The sequence below is a fragment of the Cynocephalus volans genome, chromosome 14, assembly GCF_027409185.1.
Source record: "Cynocephalus volans isolate mCynVol1 chromosome 14, mCynVol1.pri, whole genome shotgun sequence".
In the NCBI taxonomy this organism is placed as follows: Eukaryota; Metazoa; Chordata; class Mammalia; order Dermoptera; family Cynocephalidae; genus Cynocephalus; species Cynocephalus volans.
The window spans coordinates 36,973,585-37,000,812 of record NC_084473.1 but is presented as its reverse complement, the minus strand read 5'-3'; the positions used below and the strand labels follow the sequence as shown (position 1 = coordinate 37,000,812).

General features: G+C 34.5%; 1 protein-coding gene across 2 annotated transcripts in view; it reads left to right on the top strand.

Moving 5' to 3' along the window:
• The window catches only part of MAP4K3 (mitogen-activated protein kinase kinase kinase kinase 3), a 184,411-nt gene extending 161,004 nt beyond the window's left edge, over positions 1-23,407 (top strand). For both annotated transcript variants that reach the window (XM_063077684.1, XM_063077685.1), the window contains 10 exons: positions 4,169-4,229; positions 4,438-4,555; positions 8,890-8,948; positions 10,798-10,901; positions 11,766-11,937; positions 15,824-15,892; positions 15,972-16,064; positions 18,807-18,877; positions 21,186-21,241; positions 22,059-23,407. In XM_063077684.1, coding sequence (XP_062933754.1) covers positions 4,169-4,229; positions 4,438-4,555; positions 8,890-8,948; positions 10,798-10,901; positions 11,766-11,937; positions 15,824-15,892; positions 15,972-16,064; positions 18,807-18,877; positions 21,186-21,241; positions 22,059-22,146 — 891 coding nt within the window. In that variant the 3' untranslated portion in view covers positions 22,147-23,407. The remainder of the gene's footprint in view (positions 1-4,168; positions 4,230-4,437; positions 4,556-8,889; positions 8,949-10,797; positions 10,902-11,765; positions 11,938-15,823; positions 15,893-15,971; positions 16,065-18,806; positions 18,878-21,185; positions 21,242-22,058) is intronic.
• The last annotated feature ends 3,821 nt before the right edge of the window (positions 23,408-27,228 follow it).

Below are 27,228 nucleotides of genomic sequence, written 5' to 3'. Positions count from 1 at the left end.
AGTAACAGTAGGTAGAGCTGGGTAGGTAGACAGATACCAAACTCCAGAGCTTTTGTACCATGCTGGTGGTCAGATCTATATTTATGAAATATCTATTTGCATTGTGGTGGGAGATGAGACTAGAGAGTATGGTCAAAATTAAATGAAGAAGTATTGAGTCAGGACAGAGGTAGAGAAGACAAAAAGGAAAAGATGGGGTTTGGAATCGTATGGGGACATTTTGATTCTCACAATGACTGGGGGAAGCTTTTGGCATTTAGCTTCCAGAAGCCAGGAACACTAAACAACATGCAAAATGATAATAGTGGTAATAATAAAAATAATAATAAAAATGATAATAATGATATTAAAGCTTGCTATGTGCCAGGCACTGTTTTTAAATGTTTGACATATCTAATCTTTATGAAATCTCTCAGGAGTAGATACCATTATTATTTTCATTTCACAGATGAGAAAACTGAGGCACAGAAAGGATTAGTAATTTGCCAAAAATCCCACAGCTGTTAAGTGGCTGATGTGATGTGGGATGTGAACCCAGGCAAGGCTCCAGAGTTCGTGCCCTCAACCTACTTCACCATACTGCCTCTCCCAGTTGTATTGCTCCCATAAAGAAACACTGAGCCTGGAGAAAGATTAAAGAGCTGGAATTGGGGCTGGGCAGTTAGCTCAGTTGGTTATAGTGTGGTGGTATAACACCAAGATCAAGGGTTCAGATCCCTGTGCCAGCCAGCTGCCTAAAAATAAAAGTAAAGGGCTAGAATTGGCCAAATTGAATGACTTATTCAACATGGAGATTGAGGAGAGGTCTAGGTTAACTTCAGGTTTCCAACTTGGGTGACTGCGTGACAGTACCACTAGGTAGAGTGCAGTGTACAGAGTAGAAGTCAGTTTGAGTGGAATGATCCTGCATTCAATTTGGTCACATTGAGTTTTGGGTGCCTGTGGGATGTGAAACTAATTCTTCTTTATCAATATGAATTGATTACAAATAAAAATTTGCGTGTAATGATAATTTCTTCATAACCAAACGTTTCCATCTTTTCTCATCACAACTTTTTTTTTTTAATCACATTTCGTAACAAGATCCTAACCTGTATCTTTTTACCTAGATGTATAGTATACAGTGAAATGGCTGAAAGAGAAGGAAAGAATCCTGTTATTTATAACAATTACTAAATAATTCAAAGGTGGTAATATTCTTCTTGGATATAATGAGATATCCAAAAATAATTTTATAGATAACAATATCAATTTTAAGGAGCAAGACCAACCTTATGCATAGGTGAAGTAAACATTCATCAACCTGATTTAAGAGACTCTTAAGTGAAGACACCCATCAACCCCACCCAGCCCCAGCCTGCAATAACTTCCCTTAGTTGCTTTAGCATTTGAAATTACACTATTAGAGTAATATTTTCTGAGTTAAACATTGCCTTCAAAGCAAAATAGTTTTCCCTTCCAGAGGAAGCCTGTAAGAGTAGAGAATAAATATACATGAAATCCTGAATTTTTTCATTTTTCTGTGAAATTGATTATTAGGTTGGTTTTCTCTATACTCTAGGGGAAATAAACTGGGTGGCATGAGTCTACTAGATAGGGGAAGATGCAGAAAGGTGAGAAAATGACACAAAATAGGGTCCTGATTTTAAATTTTTTATCTGTTCTTATTATTTATAGCTAACATTTATTGAGTACTCAATTTGTGCCAGACACTCTTCTAAGTGCTTTACAAGGAGTATCTTGTTTAATTACCACACAAGTTTATGAGGTATATTGGAGCTCTATCTTACAGATAAGAACACTGAGACACAGGGATTAAGTAACTTACCCAAGATCACACAGAGTCATTGAGAAAAGCAGATATGAATCTAGGCAAACTATAGAACCTACCCTTAACTATTACGTTCTTTTATTAAAGAGACTGTTTCACCCAGAGCCTAACTGGTTGAACGAAGAAGGCATTAGAAAGCTAGAAAAGCCTTAGAGTTTAAAAAACATGTAGTTAAAAATGAAAATCTGAAATGAAATCCAATACTTAAATAAAACTGTGTGTAAATACTTTTTCATTGTCCCTGTTGATAATATGAAAGGAAGTTATATCGTGTCCTAGTACTTTATATATACCTGTATTAAATAAGCAAACCAACTATATTTACAAATATATAATTTTATAATAAACCATAAATTTGGTATTAAAGAAATACTTTTTAAGGATGTATGTGTATGAAAATAAACCCATTTCAACACCAAATTAAATAAAAATCAGTTTCTTACTACTTTGGTAATACGTACTGCTATGTGGTGTGGAATAAATCATTGCACCTTTCTCTGCCTAATTTTCTCAATATAGCCAGTGAATTCCCAATCCTGAATTTTTTAATGAAAAGCACAAAGTAGAAAATGTATGTTGATATCTTCTCAGTCTGAGGCACAGCTATAGGTACATTTTACACATTTAAAAAATTATATGGCAGTGCCACATTTTACGTGATTGGAGAAGTGAGTTATTTTATGTGAGTAAATTTACAAATAATTAGATTCTATTTAAATTTTTGTTTAAATTTTACTAAAAGATTTAAATCTTTGTTTTTTTCCCCCTTTTATTATTACCTTTTCTCTCTAAGTTATTCAGGGCCATCATTATGACTTTGTGTTTCAATAAAGTAATGTCCGTAGAGGCTTTGATATGTTTCATCATTCATCTTCTCTTTCCCTCAATTCCCTACTCTTATCCCTATCTATTTTGGAGTAACCTAGTAGGAATTGCTAAAGCAAACCCAGCAACCAATGTTGTTAAAATCAAGATGCTTAATTATATACAGCAGCGGCTCACAAACTTCAGTAAGCATCATTATCACCTGGAGGTCTGGTTAAAACAGATTGCTGGGCCCACCTTCAGAACTTCTACTTCAGTAGGTCTGGAATGAGGTCCAGGAATTTGCATTTCTAACATGTGCCGAGGTGATTGGTGATGCTGGTCCAAGGACCGCTTTGAAAACCACTGATATTCATAATGAAATTTCTAATGAAAGTAGTTATTTTTTTCCTTCAAAGTATATGGATTGTGTTCCATGAAATTCACCTTTTTTTGCTCTAAACACCAAACATGTTCAAGCTTCCAGAGGTACCTCTCAGTTCTTAGGTACTAGATTTCAGTAATCAATTACACACACACACACACACACACACACACACACACACACACACACACACACACAGCTATCTCCTTTATGATTTATAAGTTTTTATCATTTTCTCTCTCAGGATGTTTTTTCCTTCATACCTAGTGTTTACGTATTTATATTCCACAATTCCACAATCCTTTTTTTCAATATCTTACACTCTAGAGGCCATGCATGTGTACATTTTGGTGAGAGCCTTAATTATTCAACCCCAGAACCAAAATAAAGGAATAGACATTGTTAGAAAAATGTTCTTATTCCCTGCATAAGTTGGGGTTACGTAGTCATCATCATAAGGGAGACTTGAGTTAATCATATAATGTTTAGGCTGAAATTACATTGCTAATCTATTTTTTTCTCCTGTATAAATGTGTATGTATATATATCATCTTGTTTTAAATGCTTTATAAAATGAATTTCTATTAAAAATAAGTTAACTTTTTAAAGAACTGGCCTATTGATATGTCTATTAGTCTGTTTTCTGTTGCTTATAACAGAACACCTGAAACCAGTTAATTTATAAGAAAATGAAGTTTATTTCTTATAGTTTTGGAGGCTGGGAAGTCCAAGATCCAGGGGGCACATATGGTGAGGACCTTCTTCTGGGTGGGAACTCTGCATGATCTCATGGGGACCAGGGTATTACAAGGCTAGAGAATGGCAAGAGATTTCTCATGTGCTGCTTTTAAAGCCACCAGTCCACACCCATGATAACTCATTGCTCCATGAATGGATTAATCCATTCACGAGGGCACAGTCCTCACAATCTAATCACCTCTCAAAAGCCCCACCTTTCAAATGTCATAACTAGATTTCCCTCCCTCTTAACTCTGTTACAGAGGGGGACAAGTTTCCAACACATGAACTTTTAGGGGATACATTTGACCCATAGCAAAAATAGGACAGCTTACATGGCTAATATGTAGATATTTACATTGCTATTATATTTTATCCTTTCTAAACTTTGTGAATTTTTTTTTTATCAGCTATTCCCTCGAAGGTGTACATGGTTGTATGTAATGAACAATTGCTTGCTATCAATATCTGGTAAGTCTTTTAGTTTTTTGGGTTTTTTCTTTTTTATTTTGTTTTGTTTTGTTTGCAGCTGACTGGCACAGGGATCAAATGCCTGGATCTTGGTTTTATCAGCACCATGCACTAACCAACTAAGCTAACAGGCCAGCTCCCTAGTTTTTAAATACCTTTTGTTACTGTTTGTTACTAGCTTTTATATCATATTTATTTTTCTCTGCAGGTAAAGCTTCTCAGCTTTATTCTCACAATTTGCCAGGGCTTTTTGATTATGCAAGACAAATGCAAAAGTTACCTGTTGCTATTCCAGCACACAAGCTCCCTGACAGAATACTGCCAAGGTAACTGTACATTTAATTATGTTTTCTTCCTTAGAGATAATACATTAATAATTCATTCTAATAAATACTTAGGCTACAGAAAGTGAAAGAGCACTCAGTTTGGGTTGATAAAAATCATGTGTAATGAAAAAAAATAATAAGTAACAAGTGCTTATTTATCATACTCTTGTTCTAAAATGTTTCTGCTCTCCAATTACATTAAACATTTCTCTTTGAATTTTTAATTGTTTTTCTTCAAGGTTAAACCTAATTTTTTTCTTTAATTTTACATCACATGTAATGCCTTTGCTTTTGACATGTTTGTAATAATTTATTGAATAAATGTTTTTTGCATTAGGAGATAATTACTTAGAAGTTAAGGGGTTTTGCTTTTATACTTTCAGGAATTTTTAATTATGCTGTGCTCTTCCTTTTTTTATTGTAGTATTAGACCTCATTTGTTGACTGAAAGGTCTTCTGAATCTGGTATAAATTGTATTTCAAAAAACTTTATGATATACCTGTTCTTCCTTTACAATATTAGTTGTAAAGCAATTTATGTAAAACCTTAACTTTTAAGTACCTTGATAATCTATTGTTCTCATTTGCTTAGTTTGCTAAGATTTGCCTCTTTGTGCATAAAATCTTTTAATCTTTTTGATGAAAGTCATTTAAAAATACACTGCATGCTTTTCTGTCTTCTTAAAATAGAGTATATTAAATTTAATTGGATCTTTTCATGATTACTCAGAGTTGTGATTATGACTTGATTTATTATATTGTACTATAATAACTGTATTTGGAATTAAGGATATTGCTCCTATGACTAGTCCCAAGAACTGGGGTCAGGGAGTTTTTCTTCCCATATAGTTTATCTGCCCCTCTTTTTCTCCCAGCTGTCACTTTGTGCTGCTGTTTGTCTGCCTACCTATAGCACTCTCCATCCAGCTTTTTAACTTGATAATCCTAAATTCCTGTGGGCATGGAAACTAACTACCAAGCTTTCAAGTACAGTCATGTGTCACTTCATGACAGGGATACTTTCTGAGAAATGCAATGTTAGGCAATTTTGTCATTCTGTGAACATCACAAAAGTGTACTTACACAAACCTAGACAATATAGTGTACTACACACCTCCGGCTTTATTATATAATCTTATGGGACCATCATTGTCTATGTAGTTTTTTGTGGACCAAAACATCATTATGTATAGCACATGACTATATACAGAAGACACTAGTAAAGCATTTCCAAGGAGTATAAGGTACACAAACTTTAATACATTCACTTTTTGATATCTTTTTTCAGGATTGAGACCTTTTTAGCTTATATGTTTTAGCTATGTTCAGTTTTTCCAAATGTTACTGAATATACCAAATGTCCATGTATAGATGAGTCAAAATTGAAGAAGATATTGCCTCTTCCTTTAAGGAGTTTCCATGTAGTAAGATTTACTTCTAAGGGTATTTCACCTCCAAGTTATTATTTCAGGGATTTTGTTATAGTCAATATTTGGTATTATTAAATAACACTCACAAATATGTCCTTCCCACTTTCTTTGGTTTCATTATCTAGTAATCAGTTACTGTACAGTCTACTCTTTATTCTCTCACTTATTGGCAGGAAATCTAAAAACCCTTTTGCGTGATAATATTTTATGTAAGTATTAGTATCATTTCTTCTACCATATAGTGAGAACAACTTTAATTTCCTTAATTGAGCATCTTGTTTGCATTCTGAAGACAAAATGATTTTCATTCTGAAGACAGGTACTCACTGTACTATATTACAATTCTTTTTTAGTAAAGCCTAAGCTTTGGAATCTAAGTAAACTAGAATTTAAATTCTGGATCATTCACTAACTCTAGGTATAGGACCTTGGATAAATTATACAACCTTTCCAAGTATATTTATGTATAAAATGGAACCAGTATATTCATCTTGCAGAATTGTTTTGAAAATGATCAATTCTATATGTAAAGTTTCCATACCATGGTTTCTGGAACCTAGTAGTAGGCTCTCTATAAACAGAACTATTGCCGTCATTATCAGGCATGGTAAATTGAACTGTGCCTGTAGTATACCCTAAAATATCCTACATTAAATACATTAAGAGTGTTGGTTAACTTAGGATTCCAGTAAATAGGGTGCTGGTAAAATCAACTTTATTGCCTTTTGTGAAACTATGACTAAAATTAAGGCAAGTCTGTAGATCACTATATAGAACATAAACTAAATTTTTATAACGTTTCAGTACACTGCCCACAACTCTATTTTGAGTAGTTTTTCATTGTTAATTCCAAGCCATATATAATAGTTGACTTTTATTGCCCATGTAGTAGTCTTCCCTTGGGTCTCAGAACCTGGCAGTCAGTTAATCGTCCTGGGTTTTGAGCAGTTGACCTAAGTTAGCTTTGGGAGCCAGGGGACAAGTTCACAAGAGTGGATCAGAAACATTTAATTTGTTTCCAGTGGATATCTGTCAGGAGCTTAACTCTAGGAAGTACTTTGGTTCAAAGCAGTACTTTGGAAGTACTTTGGTGAAGGATGTGGAGAATTTTTGTTTTGTTTTAAGCTACATGGAACTCCAGTATGTATGAAAGGGATGTTTTTATATTATAAATCTAATTTATTAATTGAAATGTGAAACTTTTCTTAACATAGAGTTAGTCAAGGGGAACAGTGAGGTGTTGTAATCAAAAATTTGAAATCAGAACGTTCAAGATTGCCATTGTAGTTATTCAGTGCCTCAGCACCTGAATGATTTCTGCATTACTTTTGAGATACCAAGAAAATGTTAATTCACACAGATACTTACAAATGGTGTCTTTAACAGCTTACCTTGCAAACTTAGAATACTCTACATTTAAATTGACCCAGAAACATAAATGAGTAGTAGATTTTTTTTGCAATTGAATCACTATGAACATTGGAATCAAATAAACTGATACTAGAATAGGGTTTTTTTCTCCCAAAATTACTAAATTTAAAACATTGAGTAAAAATCTAAGCCTCAGATTTCCATGCTATCACCTACCTCATAGTATTGTTGGAGAAAACTAAATAACACAGAACATGTAAAATGCATGGCACATAGTAAGGACTCAGTAAATGTTAGGTGTAATGATTATAGGTTTTCATAAATACAGGGTCAACATATAAAACTTAATGAAGGTTAAAATTACAATACCACAATATTATTTGTGGTTGGTTATTACTCAGTTGCCAATGTTGCCAACAAGAACACCCATCAAGAAGATTTTTCTGAGCCTGTGTAGAATTATATTGAGCATCACACAAGCTGTTTTTACATAAAATTGTACAACTCTGTTTTGGGTTTTTTTGTTGTTGTTGTTTTCGTTTTTGTTTTTTGTTTTTAAACCAGTACAGAGTACTGACATCTAATCTTTGGCATATTAACATATTTAAAAGAAATTTGAATATGTATACAGAAATTGAGAAGTTTAATTTGAGGTTTGCACAACTTGTTACACTAGCAGTCTCCATTATATTAACTTTGATTTTAAAAGACATTTGAGTTTATGTGTGTTTTTTAATTGTAGTTTAAAAAATAATTCAAAATGGATTTTTACCTGTTAAATTTGAATTAGATGTTTGCAAAACCCCTAAAGCACCTTTGCAAAAAATCTGTATCCCTCTTTTCCTGAGTAGAGGAATACAGATGTCTAAATAAAAGAAATTTTTAACAAATTGTTGTAGTAAGGCAACTTTTTACATAGCTTAAATTTATTATATGTGCTAAAATATCTTTTCCCAGTTTTTGGCTCATCTTTTCACTCTTTCAATGGTATCTTTTGGTAAACCAAGCTTACTAATACAACAAATTGAATGCCACCTGCAGTGTAAGTTGCTAGGGCTATATCAGTGGAAAAAAGGTCAATTAAAGCTTACCAGTATTTTCCTGTATGATTTGTCCATTTTGCATTTCTTAAAAGAATTCCCAAGGTCATGTCTTCTAAATATTTATAAATATCTTCTAAATATTTTATAGGGTTTTCTTCATATTTAAATTCTTAATCCATTTGGAATTGATTGGAAGGCATGAGAAAGGGATCCAGTTTATTCTTATTTTTAATAGATGACCTGTATGTCAGTTTTAATAGATAACAAAAACTTTTTTTTTTTTTTTTGGTGGCTTGCCCATACGGGAATCCAAACTTTTGACCTTTGTGTTATAACACCAAACTCTAACCAACCAAGCTAACCAGCCAGCAGCCCTAACAAATCCTTTTTTCACTGATCTGTAGTAGCACCTTTTTCATATACTAAGTTTGCCTACATGTATTATATGCTCACTTATATGTATTATATACTCATTTTCATTTACATTTAGGAAATTTGCTGTATCAGCAAAAATCCCTGAAACCAAGTGCTGTCAGAAGTGTTGTGTTGGTAAGTAAACTGTCTGACAACATGTAGCTACCCTGTTTTGCAGAATGGCTAGGAAAACCCCATGAGGCTCATTTTAAATCTAATATAAAACAGTACTATCCCAGGGCATTCTGCCCGTAATAGTTTATTTTCCCCCTTAAGTAAAACACATTTCTTGGCTGTTCCATCCTTGTGTAGTTTAAGCCTTAATACAGTTCCTTACACATAACAGGTATTTAGCAAATAATTTATTGACTGTATAAATGCAGAAAATGGGATGACTTTTATTACAGCACTATCATACTCCAAGGAGCCTGTTACTTATTGTTCACCATTCTGCTTAAGAATGGAGTGTGAAATCGCATTCATTCTTTCAGCATGTATTCATATTTTCATTTAATATGTGAAACCTTGTCTCATGATGTGAGGTTAGAGTCTCACTGTTCACATACACCTAACCTAAACTTCTCCCCCACCCACCTAACAACTAGTTGTGCTATTTACATATTGCAAAAACGAAAAAGGGTTTCCTTCCATTAAGTTACTAGTATTATAAAAGGAAAGATGAGCAAGCACATAAGTCACTACACCACATGGTATAGTGTGGAAAGGACTCTAAACGTAGGCTTACTGAAGAAGATAGGATTTGGGCTAGCCCTCAAAAGAAGGCAGATTTTAACTATGAATAGTTGGAGAGGCATTTTAAACAAAGGACATGACATAACATGTGGAAGCAAAAAATCATAAAGCTTACATAATAAATACTTAATATTCCAGTTTAGCTGGATACAAGTTGTAAAGAGAAGAATGGTAGATTAATGTGAGCAGTTAGATTGGAGATAGAACGTGAGCTGTGCCACCTGTGAACGTGAACTTTATTCATTGTACAATAATGGAGAGGGTCCTGAGCTAGGGCAGTAGCAGTGGAAACAGAAAGGAAGGATTATCTGGTGTGAAGGGAAAGGATGTTGGAGATGACTGAGGCCTTGACCCCAGAAGACTGGCAGAATGGCAGTATTGTCGACAGGAAGCAAGAAGAGCAGCTGGTTTGGAGCAAAGGGGGGTGACAAGATTGGGTTTAAACATGGTGGTTTGAGTCACTGTTAGAACATCCAGCAAACTGACTTGCCTCTACAGGGGAAGAGAGGAGCTAGATTTTTCTAATCACTCAATTTCCTGTATAGACTTTTCTGTTTTCTTTAGGTAATTTTGCTGTTCACCTCCTCTCTGTCATTTAAATATTTCAAATCGATGTGAAGTTTATGGATTTTACTGCTTTTGCCCTTTTTACAGTTTAATTTTTCTATCTTTATTTCAAATATATTTACTTTATATATATAAAATATTTCTTAGCCAAAAGAAAATTAAACTTGTATTTTAAGATTTGATTAAATGTCTGTAAGGTTTTCTAGTGACCGTAAGAGTTGAATGAAAGGGGATAGACGGACAAATTTTATTTTTAGAACAAAAGCTTATTACTACCTCTGAACATTATTACCAAAAGCAGCCTGTAAGGCACCTGAATTTGTTGTATCATATCAATTTGACAGCTTCTCCCCAAATTGACTTTGACCCTTTCTTCGGGATGTTGCTACCTCAGCTAATTTCCCAGCTACCATAAGTTTTTCTTCCTGCCCCCTAATCCCATAACAACCAGCAGTTTCATTTGTGCATACAAATAAAAATCCTGCAAGTTGTAAGGGCATTTCCTGCTATTACCTAAAACAGTATTTCTTTTTTTTGCACTGCTTTCTAACTAAGAAATTGAACTGGCAGCCAGCTTTTGATTATTTTTTTTAAGAGCATGCAACTGTAATTCTAAGGACTTTGTATTATAAGAGAACTCATGTTTACTTTTTTGCCTTGACAGTGAGAAATCCTTATACAGGCCATAAATACCTATGCGGGGCACTTCAGACTAGCATTGTTCTGTTAGAGTGGGTTGAACCAATGCAGAAATTTATGTTAATTAAGGTAAGCATGAAAGTCAACCTATGACATTCTTGGTTTAAAAGCTTAATTGTCAATCAATCAATCAATCAATCAATAAGATTAATTGTCAACTTTTCTGTTCTTTTAAAAAAACATTTTTTCAGTTAATTCTCAAGTTAATTTAATGATTTTGGATTATGTGGCAGAGTGGTGAAAATCTGCCCAATTATAAGGAACTCAATTGGCCTAAAAAATGTTTTGAAAGAGACTGGAGAAATAGTTCAGGGGTATGGCAATAGGGAGCTGGAAATAGAGTATCTCACAGACACAGCCTGATGTCAAAAAACAGGAGATGCTAAAGGATCAGTGAAATATTGTTTTGAATATATTGTCTGGTTGACCTGCTTTATCACATACAGAATGGTTGTAGCTTCTTCTCCACACATATAAGAGTAGTGTCTCTTGATAATTAGCTTCTCTCATCCATGTTTGCTCAGTTGGTTAAGAAGGCAGAGGAATATAATTGAGGAAGCATGAAATTGGGAGACAGGACACTGCCACAAAGGCCTGGAATACCCTGAAACAGTCACCCAATTCTTGGGCCTCATTCACAACTCTGAATAGAGAGGGTTCAATAGGTGCCTTACAAGTTTCCTTCTAGCCTAATATCTGAAAATTATGTGAATTTTAACTTTAAAATTTTTTTAAGTGGTAAACTAAAGTCTTTATAAAGATACTTCATAATGTAGATTTTTCTGTATACCCTGAGCTTCTATAACAAGCAATCTTTATAGGAGAAAGCTATTTTATATATTTTTATAAGACTAAAGATTCTTAATAGTATTCTCATAAAATTATTTGGCTTTTGTTTTCCTTTGTTTAATATATTTTTGTTTCTTTCTCTAGCACATAGATTTTCCTATACCATGTCCACTTAGAATGTTTGAAATGCTGGTAGTTCCTGAACAGGAGTACCCTTTAGTTTGTGTTGGTGTCAGTAGAGGGAGAGACTTCAACCAGGTGGTTCGATTTGAGACTGTCAATCCAAATTCTACCTCATCATGGTTTACAGAATCAGGTTTGTGATTTTTATGGAATTATTAAGGCCAACGCATATACTGGTTTTATAAGTAATAAATTTACCATATGTGTCATTAAGCAAAAATTGCATCAAAAGCCAGTCTTTATTATTAACCTGGAAAAAAAGAACATGACTTGCTTTAAAATAGCTAATTCATTTGAAACATTTAAAACAATTTGATTGGCAAAGCATGTATATTGAGAACACATACATCAATTTTTTTATTTAGAAATGGATATGATAAGGATGAGGGAGGGAGGGATGAGTAGGTGGAGCACAGAGAATTTTTAGGGCAGCAGAACTATTCTGTATGATCCTGTAATGGTGAATACATGTCATTATGCATTAAGCAAAACCCACAGAACTGTACAATACAAAGAAAGAGCCCTAATATAAAATTAACAATAATATATCAATATTCATAATTGTCACAATGTACCACACTGATGGAACATGTCAGTAATAGGAGAAACTGTGTTTGTTGGGGAGGGTATGGGAACTATCTGTACTTTTCTGCTCAATTTCTCTGGAAAACAAACTGGTATAAAAATAAAGAAAAAGATAAAAATTCAAAAAATAAAAACCATTTATGTATGCTCAAATGTTCTTAATATTTTGATAATAACTTTTATACTTTCACATTTATTTTTTAGAGAATTTTATATGCGTCTAATTGTTTTGATGCAGTTTATTAACATGAAAATGAATCTTTATGAAATGCATAATAACATAGGAAACATTTAAAACATATTAACATATTAAAGCATATTAACGTATTAAAGGCATATTAACATAGAATACATTTTAAACAAAACCTGGGCTGGGCACTTGAAACTTTCATAATTCTCGTAATTTTCAAATATTTCATGTAATTTTAAATGGTACACCTGAAAATTTACATATTATATAACTCCAGTTATCGTGTCTCCCTGAAAACCATCAGGTGTACCTTTTCATCACATTTCATGTACAAAGGTATCATTGAGTATTTAGGACATACCAGTGATTCCCGAACTTGAGCATGTCTCAGAATCACCAGGACACTTTTTAAAACACATTGCTTAGCCCCACCCCTGGAGTTTTTCATTCAGTAGGTCTGGAGTGGGACCTGAGAATTTTCATTTCTGTAAATTTCCTTGTGATGCTAGTTATGTTGATACAGGGACCATACTTTGAGAACTACACATGTACACAAATCTCAGGCTAATAGAAAAGCTAATTAAAAAAAAAAAAAAAAGCTGAATATTTTAAGTATAACATGTTTTCCAGTATATACTTGTAATTGATACACAGGTGCTACCCAGTAACTTTAATAAATACTTTTAAATGATTTGCAATTAGGACATAAGTTGTAAGTAAACAGCTACTTCCAAAGTATTTGAGTGTGTTTGAAAATAATTCTTCCACATAATTTATTTCCTTAAATATTGGTCTACATTGCCAGGTTGCATAGCAGATCCTTCCTTCATAGCTAGTTACTCTAGTATTTTAGGAAATATCTCCAAGTAGTTAGCTTTTTACAGACATTTGATTATAGCTTAAAACTTTCATATTGCGTCGTGGCAAATAGTAGACACAGGTGAAACAAGTTTCATGGTAAATAAATAATATTGAACTCTCACACCTAAAAAACACAACCTTTAAAGGTCTTTTTATTTTTATTTTTAGGGCTTTTTTCTCTTTAAAAATATCATTGTAAAATGTTTTGCTATGCAATAGACAGTGGCCATTTTAGAAGACAGTTTCTAAAGGTCTTGAAAAGGTCCTTTGTCAGAGTCTTTGGCTACTTAGATAAATGTTAAGGAACCAATTTACCAATAAGATATTGATTAGACAGAAGTTTGTTGGAAGCCTGAAAGATGGTTCACAAAAAGAAAAATATTAAGGAACTGAGGGGTTTTGGTACAGAAAAAAAATAATCCAAATACATTTGCAAATGCCTAGAGACAAGTGCGTGGCTTGGTGAAGCGCAGGTTCTGTTCACAACACATTAAACGTGAAACATCACTTTCCTTTCAGCGATGTTGAAGGAAAACATGGCTGGCTCTTGGCAACAGTATGATTTCTTTGGTCCCCTCAAATTCGCCCTTGGGGGTGCCAGTTAGCTCAGTCAGAGTGTAGCCTTATACCACCATGGTCACGGGTTCTGCTGGCCAGCCAGCAAGTGTGTGTGTGTGTGTGTGTGTGTGTGTGTGTGTGTGTGTGTGTGTGTGTGTGTGTGTGTGTGTGTGTGTGTGTGTGTGTGTGTGTGTGTGTGTGTGTGTGTGTGTGTGTGTGTGTGTGTGTGTGTGTGTGTGTGTGTGTAAATGTCTTCTCCCAAATACTTTAATTTTAAATCATTTCCTTCTGATTGTTGATTGAAAGGCCTCATTTTCCTGACAAAGACCAGTAAGGGGATCGCAACCCTCCGAACGGTGTGGTCTGCACTACGCTCAGCCAGTGAGTGCACTGGCCATCCCTATATAGGATCCGAACCCACAGCCTTGGTGCTACCAGCACCACACTCTCCCGAGTGAGCCACAGGGCCGGCCCCTGACAAAAGAATTTTATACAGCTGTGGGTACCTTTCTTCCAAAGAACTTTTGATTACACGGTCTTACCCTAATGAACTCCCTTTATTAGAAGTTAAATATGACAAATACAGTTCATCTCTGTTTTTGAGATGATGGGCTAAAAAATAGGGTAAGATAAAGATAAAGAGAGGGGATGATTAGAGTTTCACATCAGATAAAATTATGAGCCAGTGTTTCCCAAACTCTACTGTGCATTAAAATCACCTGGAAAACTTTTAAAACTGATAACCCAATTCACATACATACATACCCCCAATTAAATCAGAACGTCTAGGAGTGGTAGCCGGGCTTCAGTGTTTTTTTAAAGATCTCCAGATTATTCCAGTGTTTGAGAACTAATTGTTGAAAGCAATTAGTTAAGCCTCATTTTCCTTCTTTCTATCTAGTATTGATAGGCTGGCTTCTTGAACCTAGGTAGATTGTATAGATATGATCAGATTCTTAATTTTCACCAATTGTGTAAGAGCTACAAAGATCTGGTTGGCCTGACTTGCAGGAGACCTATTCCATATTCTTCTAACCATGATTAGTTACAGCAGTAGCAGGTCTAAAATACATTTTTAAGTCTAAAATACAACAGTCCTTAGATGTCCTAAGTCTAAGTACTAAGGGAAGCAGAAAACGAGAAGGGTAGACTATATATTGCACCCACTCCAGGAATTATAAGACTAGGAACAAAGGCCTGTAGCTCAGCAATTCACTTTTGATGTTCATACAAGCTTTGGATATCTTATTGCTTCATGGAAAACCACAGTATTTAAACATTTTCAGTTTGTAAGAACTTTAATAAACCATTATAATAAAAATAATGTCTCTTTGCATTTTGGTAGCACTTTGTACTTCTCAAAACGCTTCTATATATTTATTTATTTATTTTACCTTATTTGTACTCAAAGTAATTTGTCTAACTCTCATTCACTCATTCATTCAATAAATACTTATTGCATGTGCTAGGGACTAGCATATAATGATGTACAAAGCACAGTCCCTGGCCTTCTGAGCTTAAAATCAGAAATTAGTCATAGCCACAATTTAGAAGATTAGACTCCTAATTTCAACTCTGAATAAAAATAATGACATCACCAATAGGATTGCCATAACTAACATTTACTATGTTGAGTACTTACATAGTTTAGCACTTCCATCAGTGTTTGAACCCAACTAGCCTGGCTCAACTGCTCCATATGTATTACAAAAGATTTATATCTATTTCAAATACAGTGATCCTCTGAAGTCTTTTTTTCAAATGTCTCTGTGCTTTAAATATTACAGTTTTTCTGTAAGTTTATCAAACTTTCTTTGTGTTGTAGATACCCCACAGACAAATGTTACTCATGTAACCCAGTTAGAGAGAGATACCATCCTTGTATGCCTGGACTGTAAGTTTTTATTTATGAATATATTATTTTAATAAGATTTTGTTAATCTTAGTTGCTAGTAACTTTTTTTTTTCTCTAGGTTGTATAAAAATAGTAAATCTCCAAGGAAGATTAAAATCTAGCAGAAAATTATCATCAGAACTCACCTTTGATTTCCAGATTGAATCAATAGGTAAGTCAAAATTTTGTATTTCTTTGTATCATGAAGTGCTTAAATAATTTATCTGATAATTATCTGAAATCATAAATATATATTAAAGACTTTAAAGTATAGGATATAATGAATATGAATATACTTCACCCTTCACTGTTACACATTCTCTAAAAGAATAGTTTAATAACTGTAATGTAAATAGAGTTACCTTTCTTACAGATTTGGCATTCCCAAAAGAAATAATTAAATATCATTTCTCATAACATACTTAGGAAGTCCCATATACTGTAGACTCCTAGAGAGTTTCTCTATAAGTACTTTAAAATATTTATACTCTTAGTACACCCTATTGTATTTCTGCTGTTGTATCTGCTGATCAGAGAATTTTAAGTACATGGAATTTCCTTCTTGCCATTCTCACATTTTGTTTACAAGGTGTTTTTTCTAGAAAAGGATTTCTTACAAAATTAGTACTCTAAAATGATTACAGTCTGGAATATAAAGTGAAAATGATCATATATAGGATGGTACTAGGAAAATGAGTGACAATGTAGTATCTAACCATACACAATTTTCCTGGTGTCCTTTATCAGTAAAATAAAGACATTTTCATATATATATGTTAGCAGAGGGTAAGGCCAAGGGCAGATAGTTTATTTGTCTTATTGCGGCTTCTATTTTCCTCTTTTCCCCAACTAGATTGCCACTTCCCCAACAAATAAATGATGATAATACATTGGTTTTGAGGGACATCTGCTCAAGATGTTAAAATGGAATCCATGCTTAAAAAGACAAAGCCAGGTTTGGGCTGGCCAGGTAGCTCAGTTGGTTAGAGCATGGTGCTGATAACACCAGGGTTCAGGGTTTGATCCCTGCACCAGCCAGCCACCTAAAAAAAATAAATAAAGACATAGTCATGGTCAAAAAAGAAGATCAGCAGCAGAAACTCAAAACAATATGTAGGCCTGAAGCCAGTGGGCCTGCTGGGCCCAGGTGAAGAAGTAGACCACAGCTGGGCTCCTGGGTGATAAAGAAGACTAAAAGTATCCCATGGGAGATGGGAAACCACAGCCAGGCTCATTGCTTGAGGTGCGTGGTAATCTAGCATGGTGGTTTTACAGGTGATTTTTATCCACCCTTAGAGGAAGAGATGATCCCTATCCAACACCAGCTGTTTTAGATTGTAGACAATGAAAGAATTCTGAACAAATCAGTGTTTAACACTGATGCTAAAATCAAACAAGATTGGTATTGAAGAACAAAAATTATAATCTAATCTTATGAAAATAGATTTTTAAAAATCTAAATAAAATACTAGGAAATAGAATTCCACATTGTCAAATAATAGACTTAATCCCAAGAAAACAAGGATGGTTCAGCATCAGAAAATGTACTTATATGATACACCACACCAAAGATTAAGAGAAAAGTCATGTAACTCTTCAATAGATACACAAAAACATTTAGTAAAATCTAAGTCATTGATGATTTTTTTAAAAAATACTTCTTAGCAAATTAGGAATAGAAAGAAATGTCCTTTACCTAGCAAAGCCTATTAGAAATATCTTCATTAAAGTGAAGATCAAGATAAGGATGCTTGCACACTTCAACATTGTCTTAGACAAGAAAAGGGAACTGTGAGGATTAGAAAGAAAAAGGTAAAAAGATGCCTTTTGCTCATGGTATATTACATAGGATATAAAACTCTATAAATTACTAAAACTAATAAGAGTTAACTAGATATGACTAACACAAATTAGCAGCTTTCCTAAATAATCGGTGAAATTTTTAATAATTTTAATCAGTGAGACAGAAGAGAGAGCCCAGAAATAGACAGTTATGTAAGTGGAAATTTATGGCATTATGTATCAGTGGGGAAATGATGGGCTATTCAACCAGTGATGCTTCTACAATTGGTTATGTGCAGGAAATAAAATTGGATTTCTTCCTCACTGAATACGTGCACAAATATATACTAAATGTGTAAATATAAAAACAAAACTAACATTTGCTTTATTTATGCATATCCCCTGTGTCCTAGTAATTCTACATCTAGGTGTCTACCCCAAAGAAAGTTTTGTATATGTATTCCGGAAGATATACAAGACTGTTTATTGCAGTATTATTTGTAATAATGAAAAACTAAAATAACATAAATGTTCATCATACCAAATGTATGAAAGTTGGAAACATTCAATATAATGTTTATATTGATAATGTAAACTTACAGTGTAGTAATAGTAAAAACACGCATGAGAACGACAGATACCAAATTTATAATAGTGGTTATCTTTGGATATCTTTCCTTCCTTTTGAAGGAAAGGCCATAATAGGATTAAGGGAGGAGTATGTAGGTGATGCCAGCTGCCTTTATTTTTATTTAAAACAAAAAGCAAATATTTCAGAATATTAGGATTTGATAGTTGAGTGGTGGATACATGTGTCTTTTTATGCTATTTTCTATGTTTTTTAATATGTTTGCAATATTTTATTTTAAAAATTAATTCATTTTAGTACAGCAAATTTCTATAGCAAAAAAATATTTTTAGTGAATTTTCTTGTTTTCTTACCAAAAGATGAATAAGCTCTGTATAGGATATTTTTGAAACTCCAAAATATAAGATGCCATATAAATATGGAGTAGCCAACGTTAATTATTAATTGAAATATTGCTATATGAGATAGAAAGAGAGATGAAATGATGCTTATCAGTTGAACTTTTGTACTATTAACAATAATTGAGCTGTTCTTGCCTGCTAGTTTGCCTACAAGACAGTGTGCTAGCTTTCTGGAAACATGGAATGCAAGGTCGAAGTTTTAGATCTAATGAGGTAAGTAATCTTTTTAAAATTATGTCCATTAAATGGTCACAAGACATTATCAAATTCTACTTCAAATAATTCTCTTTAACTTGAGAAATTCCTAAACAATACAAATAATACTTACTATATTCAACTATATTCAGTCCAGTGATAAAATCAATAGCACATACTTTATAATCACCTCTTTCTCCATTACTCAAACAACTTTAAGTGCATATTTAATGTGCTCCCAGATAATCACCCTCAAATTCAAAATAAAAACTTTCTAATACTGCTAAAAGTGAGTCAACTGTGATTTTCTTTCAACTTTCCCAGACCATCGCTTGAGATAATAGTGCTAATACTGGCTCTCTATGTCTTGAGGCACCTTTTCTTCTACCTTGTATTTCAGAAATAATGACCAGTGCAGGCTGTAAGTAAAGGGTTCTACATTTCTCTTGAAGCCAGCTTGCCTCCTCTTTCTGTTATCCTTATTTATTGAACATTTAAAAGAATCTTTGCCCCTTTTTCCTTCCTTTTGTATTAACCTTTAGCTGCATCTCATGTGTCCTTCCTACCTTACGGGAATAATTTAATTCCAAACCATGTGACATATTCAATTTAGTTCAACATTTATGCCAGAAAGTGCTGGGGTTATAAACATGAGCAAGACACGGTACTTACCACCTAGAATGTTATAGGCCAGTAAAATTATCAAAAATTGTTTCAATACCCTCAAGCTAGTCTCAGTGCTATAACTTTTACTTGATCTTTGGAAGGAAGGGAGAATGTCAGGTGCTTCAAGCAAGAAAATAGCTCATTTGTATCCTAAAGTGTCATTCATTAAGCTCACAGCATTTCTTCGAAGAAAGGCATAGTGATCATGAGCAAGGGTTCTGAGTCGAGACACCTAGGTTCAAGTCTCAACTGCTATTTAGTAGCTGTGTGACCTTGGCATGTCACCTAACTTCTCTCTACCTATACTTTTTCATCTGTGAATTGAGAGTTGTTAAGATTAAATGAAATGAAGCATGTAATGTGCGTGGCATGGTGCTGTTCTGTACTAAGTGTTGAAGAAAGGTCACTGCTAGTATATTTCTAGCAGTAAATCCCATAAGAGAGCTCACTTCTCAGGAACGTGTTTTCAAATCACCTGAGGGATGGAGCAGGGAGATAACAGTCAACAGCTAGTAAACACTAGTCAGAGAAAGAAAGGCATCATAGGCAAGATAGAATGGGCTTTTTTAAGAAAGAAAAGTTTGCCCAAAAAATTGGCTGAGGGGATTTTTTAAACTGCACAGGCAGCCCTTCAATATAACACCTCCAAGAACAGTACATCCTTCTAGCAGGCAAACCCCAAAGTGTATTGGGAATCACAGTCATGATGAGTCGCTATTACTGAAGTGAGCATGTTTCCTTCAGTTGTTCTGGGTTACAGCAGAAGTTAGTCACTTGTGTGTTCAGAAAAACTGTGTTGGGGTATTGCTGGAGTAAATTTAGTTTCACAATGAGATTATTTTTTCAGCCTACTAAATGCTAGGGAGAAGTTACTGCCTTTATTGTTTATAATAATTTGTGTTTGGTAAGCTGTGAACAGTGGGTTTTTCTTTCTCTGCCTAGTGTTTACTAGTTACTTCTTAACTCTCCAACTGGTAATTGGTCACACTGAGGACTTCTTGGAGGATATATGTCATCAGAAAATATTATTTCAAGAGAATGGGAAAGAAATCAGAAAAATAATTATTATGTATTGAGCACTTGCTTAGCTAGGCATTATACCTACTAATACTTATAAAAACACTGCAAGGTAGGTCTTTTCTATCCTATTTTGCAAAAGACAAAACCATTTCCAGCAGGTTACATACCTTGCCCAGTGACACAGCTAGGAAATGGGAAAACAAGTCATGTCTGGCTTTTAAATATTTCCTATCATACCACGTGGCAGCCTTTTAAGAAAAAGAACCAGATCTAAGTGGCTTACTGCTGCTGTTAGCATTATGCTAGTGCTGTTATTAGTATTAACATAAATGATGAAAGGTTTCTGATAAATAAAATGGACTTAGTGCTTTGCTTTTTAGTTTTTCCCTTGAAGTCTATAATGTAAAAGTAAATAATTTTCTTTCACCCGTGTTTTATGATTAATGTTAAATTAACCAGCCACATTTTCCCTAGACTAATAAATTGGTGCATCTCCATGCTGACTTAACAAATAAATATTGATGCAGGGATGTATTTTCATCTTAGGAATTATGTTTCTTTTCTGTAGAATTATAATGAAATGCCCATGTAAAATTTTGTCTTTAATTTCAGAAATTAAATTTGTATTTTAATTGAACAGGTAACACAAGAAATTTCAGATAGCACAAGAATTTTCAGGCTACTTGGATCTGACAGGTATGAAAATGGGTTCTATTAAATATGTAGTACTAAACGTGTTTTATAAATCCAGCATGACACTGGTTTCTTTTTCAAGAGAATTAAAATTTCTTCAATAATATTTTCAATATTGTATTTTTCACACTAGAAGAATTCACAAGTCAAAAAGTTATAAAGCCTTTGAAAATGTACCCAATCTTCCAAGTGACAGATCTGTCAATACTATTTTGTAGTAAACATACTATCTAAAGTCTGATTTATAGCAGAAGAAAGAGGAAATATCATGTTAACAAACAGAACTTTTTGGTTTTAGTGCCAAATAGGATTTTGTAGTTCTGTTCTGATTCTTAAATTGTTTTTAGAATTTATAATAAGAATTAAGTCCCCCCAAATTGTTCCTAACATAGGTTTCTGCCCACTCTGACTCTTAGAAGAACACTGGTGGGGGGGGGAGGCAGTGGACAACAAAATTACTTCCCAGAGTTGGAACTGGCCTTTTTTTTTTTTCTCCCCCCCCCAACCGGTAAGGGGATCGCAACCCTCGGCACGGTGTTGTCAGCACCATGCTCAGCCAGTGAGCGCACCAGCCATCCCTATATAGCATCCGAACCCCTGGCCTCGGCGCTGCCAGCGCCGCACTCTCCTAAGTGAGCCACGGGGCTGGCCCAAAACTGGCCTTTGAAGTCATATTGATAGCAAATTATTTTTGCCCACAAATCAAATGAGCAGCATGTATAGAGGCATATAATGGAGAAGCAATGGAAAGTTTTTCTGTTAACATTAGTTTTCAAGAATAACTTTGTTTTGTTACATGTTTTTTGTTTGTTGCTCTTAGGGTCGTGGTTTTGGAAAGTAGGCCAACTGATAACCCCACAGCAAATAGCAATTTATACATCCTGGCGGGTCATGAAAACAGTTACTGAGAAATGCTGTGCTTTGACAGTTAACTGTAGAAAAAAAGAACACTACCACTACAACATTAACGGATGCTTGAAGCTGTACAAAAGCTGCAGTAACCTGACTTCAGTTACTTTGTAATTTATTGTGGCATGAGACAAGATGGGGAAATTTTTTGTTTTAAGTGGTATGGATATATTTAGCATATTGAACCACACAAGTGCTGAATTCATTGTTATGTAATCTTTGTACATATAGGCAGTATTTTTCTGTGGAACTTCATATTGCTGAAGACATACACTAAGAATTTATGTAGATAATGTACTTTTATGAGATGTACAAGTAAGTGTCTTATCTGTACAGATGTAAATGCTGATGAAAATGCAATTGGGGTTAATATTTTAAGAATTCTTTAGTATATTCTTGGGTGTGGTTATATTACAAAATGGGATGCTGGCAATGAAACAGTACATTTAACACTATTGTATTTTTATTATATGTAATTTAGTAATATGAATATAAATCTTGTAACTTTTAAAATTGTAATGGAGGCTGTAATCATTTTATAATCTTGTTTTTAATTTTAATGCAAGTACACTGGTGTTGATATTTGCACAAAGTATTGATATGTGATGTATTAAGTCACGAAAGTAAGCTGTGACATTGTCAATATGCATTTGGCTCCACAACATCTTTTTAAAATATATTTGGATTGTTTTCTATGTGAAACAAACCTATTAATAACCACCTGTTGTAGTAACTGGTCTTTTTATATTTAAGAAGAATCCTGTAAGATTGCTTGTCTGTGCTTAAAAACAGTACCTTTGAAAAAATTTTGAATCACAGAATAGCGGTACCATGATGTAACACTGCAATTGTCTGAAATACAGTATGCACAAAGAATAAATTAGCATTATTAAAGAGTCCACACTAAACATTTCATATAATCACATTGAGGAACTATAACATTCCATAGAGTGAGTGAAGTGGTTCAAATTTCTCATGGAATTTTTACTTTTGTTGGCCTTATTTTATGATCATTGTCATATTGCTTTTGATTTAGAGTATTAACACATGGCCAAAATAATTTAGTTACTACCTCATACAAACAAATGGTTACTACACATCACAGGAACTTAGTTTTGGTTGAAGTCATTTTTGATTGTTTTTTTTCAATGAATATGTATATACCAAGTTTTAGCAAAATGCACACTTTTGGCTCTTTTGGGTATAATGTTCTTTATATTTTAATGTGAGTGTATACACTAAGAACAAACTAAATTGTGATTTATGGTCTTCATTTATTTTAATTGATAATGGTTTTAAATATGTTCCTGATTGTACATAGTGTAAAATAAACATGTTTTTTAACATGCTGCTGTATAGTAGCTTGTCATGTAGTTTAATCTGTATACAGTAACAGATATATTAAGTATATAGTAAGTATATAGTAAGATACATTAAGGGTGAAAACTATTTAATTGTTTTGCACTTAAATTCTTAAATACCCAATTCTGGTCCATCAAATCATGATTTTTATTTGATCAGTGATCTCAATTTCATGAAGCAGTAATATTCTCACATTTGAGAAAAGGGCATCTTCTGTAGCTCTTGATCAGGAAACTCAAACATTCATAGTTTTTTGGTTAGGGCAGGGCAAACTACAGCCCTCAGCCCAATCCAACCCACCACATGTTTTTGTAAATAAAGTTTTATTGGAACACAGCACCACATATTCATTTACATGTTGTCTGTGACTGCTTTTGCACTATAATGTTAAGAGTTGAGTGGTTTCCGAAAAACTGTATGGCCCACAAGGCCTAAAATATTTACTGTCTGACTCTTTACAGAAAAAATGTGCTGATAACCTGGGTTAGAGAAAGGAAGGGCAAGTGTTGGGGAATGCAATTCTGGAGGTAAGAAAGGGAAGATTAAGTGGGAAGAACTGGGTTGGGGTTAAGAGATATCATCTCTAATATTACTTATGTTGCTACCTGTCACTGTAAACTTGCATAATTTAATTTACTTCTAGCACAGTTTTTTATATCTAAAATCGTACACATGCTAATAATCATAGCAATTGTATACATTTATCACTTTTCCCAAACACATTGTGAGTAATCTTAGCATTAATGACTGACTAATGACTGTCTTAAAACACATCTTTACTAGTATAACATTATCATCAATTTGCTGAAAAACAGAGACCCGTAGAAAATATTTTCAAGAAATCAAGATTCTGTTCTTGGCATTTATTGAGAAAGTTATTGATCCTTTGTTTGAACCACTGTTTCTTCCAGTTTCCAAGACCTATAAGTTCTATGAAGTGTCATGTCTCAAAAAAATGTTAATTGTGCTGGCCAGTTAGCTCACTTGATTAGAGTGTGGGGCTGATAACACCAAGTTCAAGAGTCAGATGCCCTTACCAGCTAGCTGCCAAAAAATCATCACATTTAACTGTCAAGCACTTAGAAATATTTTCAAAAAAATATACAGCTGGTTGTGTATTACCCATGGACTTTTTAAAAATATCCCTTGATTTATAATCTTTGGATGTGAGGCCCAGTAACCTATTTTTTTTTTCTTTTCTTTTTTTTTTTTTTTTGTGACCAGTAAGGGGAACACAACCCTTGGCTTGGTGTCGCCCGCACGCACTCAGCCAGTGAGCACACTGGCCATCCCTATATAGGATCTGAACCTGCGGCGGGAGCGCTGCTGCGCTCCCAGCGCCGCACTCTCCACTCTCCCGAGTGAGCCACAGGTTCGGCCCCAGTAACCTATATTTTTATAAAGTTGTTCAAGTGATTCTAATGTGCAGCCTGATGTGAGAACCACTGGTGGACATTAAATTTAAATCAGTGTTTCTGAGTGTGGTCCAAAGATCACCTGCCTCAGAAAAATTCATCTTTGATGACAGTTAAAAATGCAGATTTCAAGGCTCCACCCAAGAACTTTCAATTATGAATCTTTATGCACTCAAAAGGAAGAAAGCCACTCACTTAAATGTTGGAAATAGTTTTCACCATTATTGGCAGAGAAATGAAAGTATGTGCTGTACAAAATAATGGGTAAACACTAAGAATATCACTTGAGAGTACATAATAAGTGCCCAGTGCACGCATCTATCTCTGCGCCATGTACTCTTCTACATGCTTTACAGAGGCCCACTTCAGCCCCGAACAGCCCAGCGAGGTAGGTATTGTTAACTCCATTTTACAGATGAAGAAACTGTAGCACAGAAAGATTAAATAACTTGCCCAGGACTATAGCTGGTAAGCAGTAGAACTAAGATTTGAACCTAGGCACTTGGTTCAAAGTGTATTCTCTTAAATACTATGCTGTGTAATAACATAGAATACACGCATTGTTTTCACTACCTACTAAAATATTCTAGCATTTTTCCCTCTGAAATTTGATTTTTTTCCTCCAGGAGTTGGATTTCAAGTTCTGATTTTCAGTCTCTGCAAAAAAAGAAATTAACTTCCTGTTTTAATTATTCGCTTTACTGGAAAGTATTTTCCTTATTCAGTGTTTTGTAGAAGGATAAAAGAATTTATATAAAATTAACTTTACAGTTAAAGCTTATTAAATAAGTCAAGTCATTATATCAAAGTTTTTTTTTTTAACTTTTGTGAGACAGTTACTTAACCAACCTATATTTGATCATTTACAGTGTATCCAAGGCACTTTACTGGAACTGGAGAAAAGATGGAAAAGGCATAATTCCCAGCCATTATTCATCCAAGAAGCACACTTGGACAAGTAAAAGTAAATAGCAGTTAGTAGTATTAAGAAGAGGTACAAAAGGCTGTGCCTAATTCTGCTTTGGGAAAAGGAAAGACTGTGTAGAAAGATATGTAAACCAGGAAGAGGAAGAGTTTATCACATGTAGGAAGAAAGCGGGGCAGGAAGCTGTACCCAAACTAAGGCTTATGCAAAAATACTGCATATTCAAGGAATAGTGATGTTGAGTGAGGTGGAGCTGAGGGTGCATGGAGCACAGTAAACAAACATGAAGCTGGAGAACAGAGATGGCCCGGATTGTGAAGAGCTTCCTATAAGAAAAATAGCCAGGAGTCAACAGTTTTAGAAACTACAGAGATCAAGTACCATGAAGATGAAAATAAGCTGGTGGGTTTCTACATAAGGTGATGATCACCTGTTTACCTAATGCAAAAATTTTCTATAGCATGATGAGGGCAGAAACCGTATAGAAACGGATAGATGTGAGTTTATGAGTGGATCTGACTTTAGAGGAACTGTGTTTGGTCTTGAAAGAGGAGGGAGATAAAGGTGGTTTCTGGTTTGATTTTGTTTGCTAAAGATTGGAGGAGATTTGAGCATATTTCTAAGGAAATGAAGGAAATGGAGAAGAATTGAGATGGATGAGAAAAAGGGTCAGTCACCTGTGAGAGGAGGGCAGTGTGGCCATCCTAAATCTGGACATGATGGGGGGAGCATTTTACTGATGCTAAAACAAAATACATATGTGCTTACTAACATATAGTTAGTATTTTTAAGTTAGGAATAAAAAGGGTAAGTGGCAAATTTCTCTTTCCCGAGGTTAATACATTTCTCTCCATATAGCATTCAGCACATTATTTGCTTGACTTTCCTCCTCAAAACTGGGTGGTGGCAAACCTGTGTTTTAACCTGCATCAACCCCAGATGCTTGCTGAATTTTGAAAATGGCATCAACGAATCACAGCTCAGTTGCTTGCCACGGAAAAGCCTACAGAAGAAGCTTGCTGAAAAGCTATTTGGACAATAAAGGAAGACCGAAGAGTAAAGACTAATGACAGAGGATCTCCGCCCAGGCAGGGAAAGGGACTAACCAAAATACTCAACATTCACGTGTGCTAATTCTTAGCGTTCTTGATGCCTTGGGAAGGAATAATCACAGCGTTAAGGGGAAAGCAGTTAAAATGTGTCTTGAGCGTTTTCTTCATACATCTGTTGCTGCGTCTGCTCCCCGACGTTACAGGCTCGTCCAAGAGGATGAACTGGGGGTGCAGGCGCAGGGGAAGCCGCCCCGCCCCGCGCGGCCTGAGCGTCCCGGTTGCCGGGGAGACGCCGCGGCGGCGGCTGCTGGACGCGACCCGCGCGGG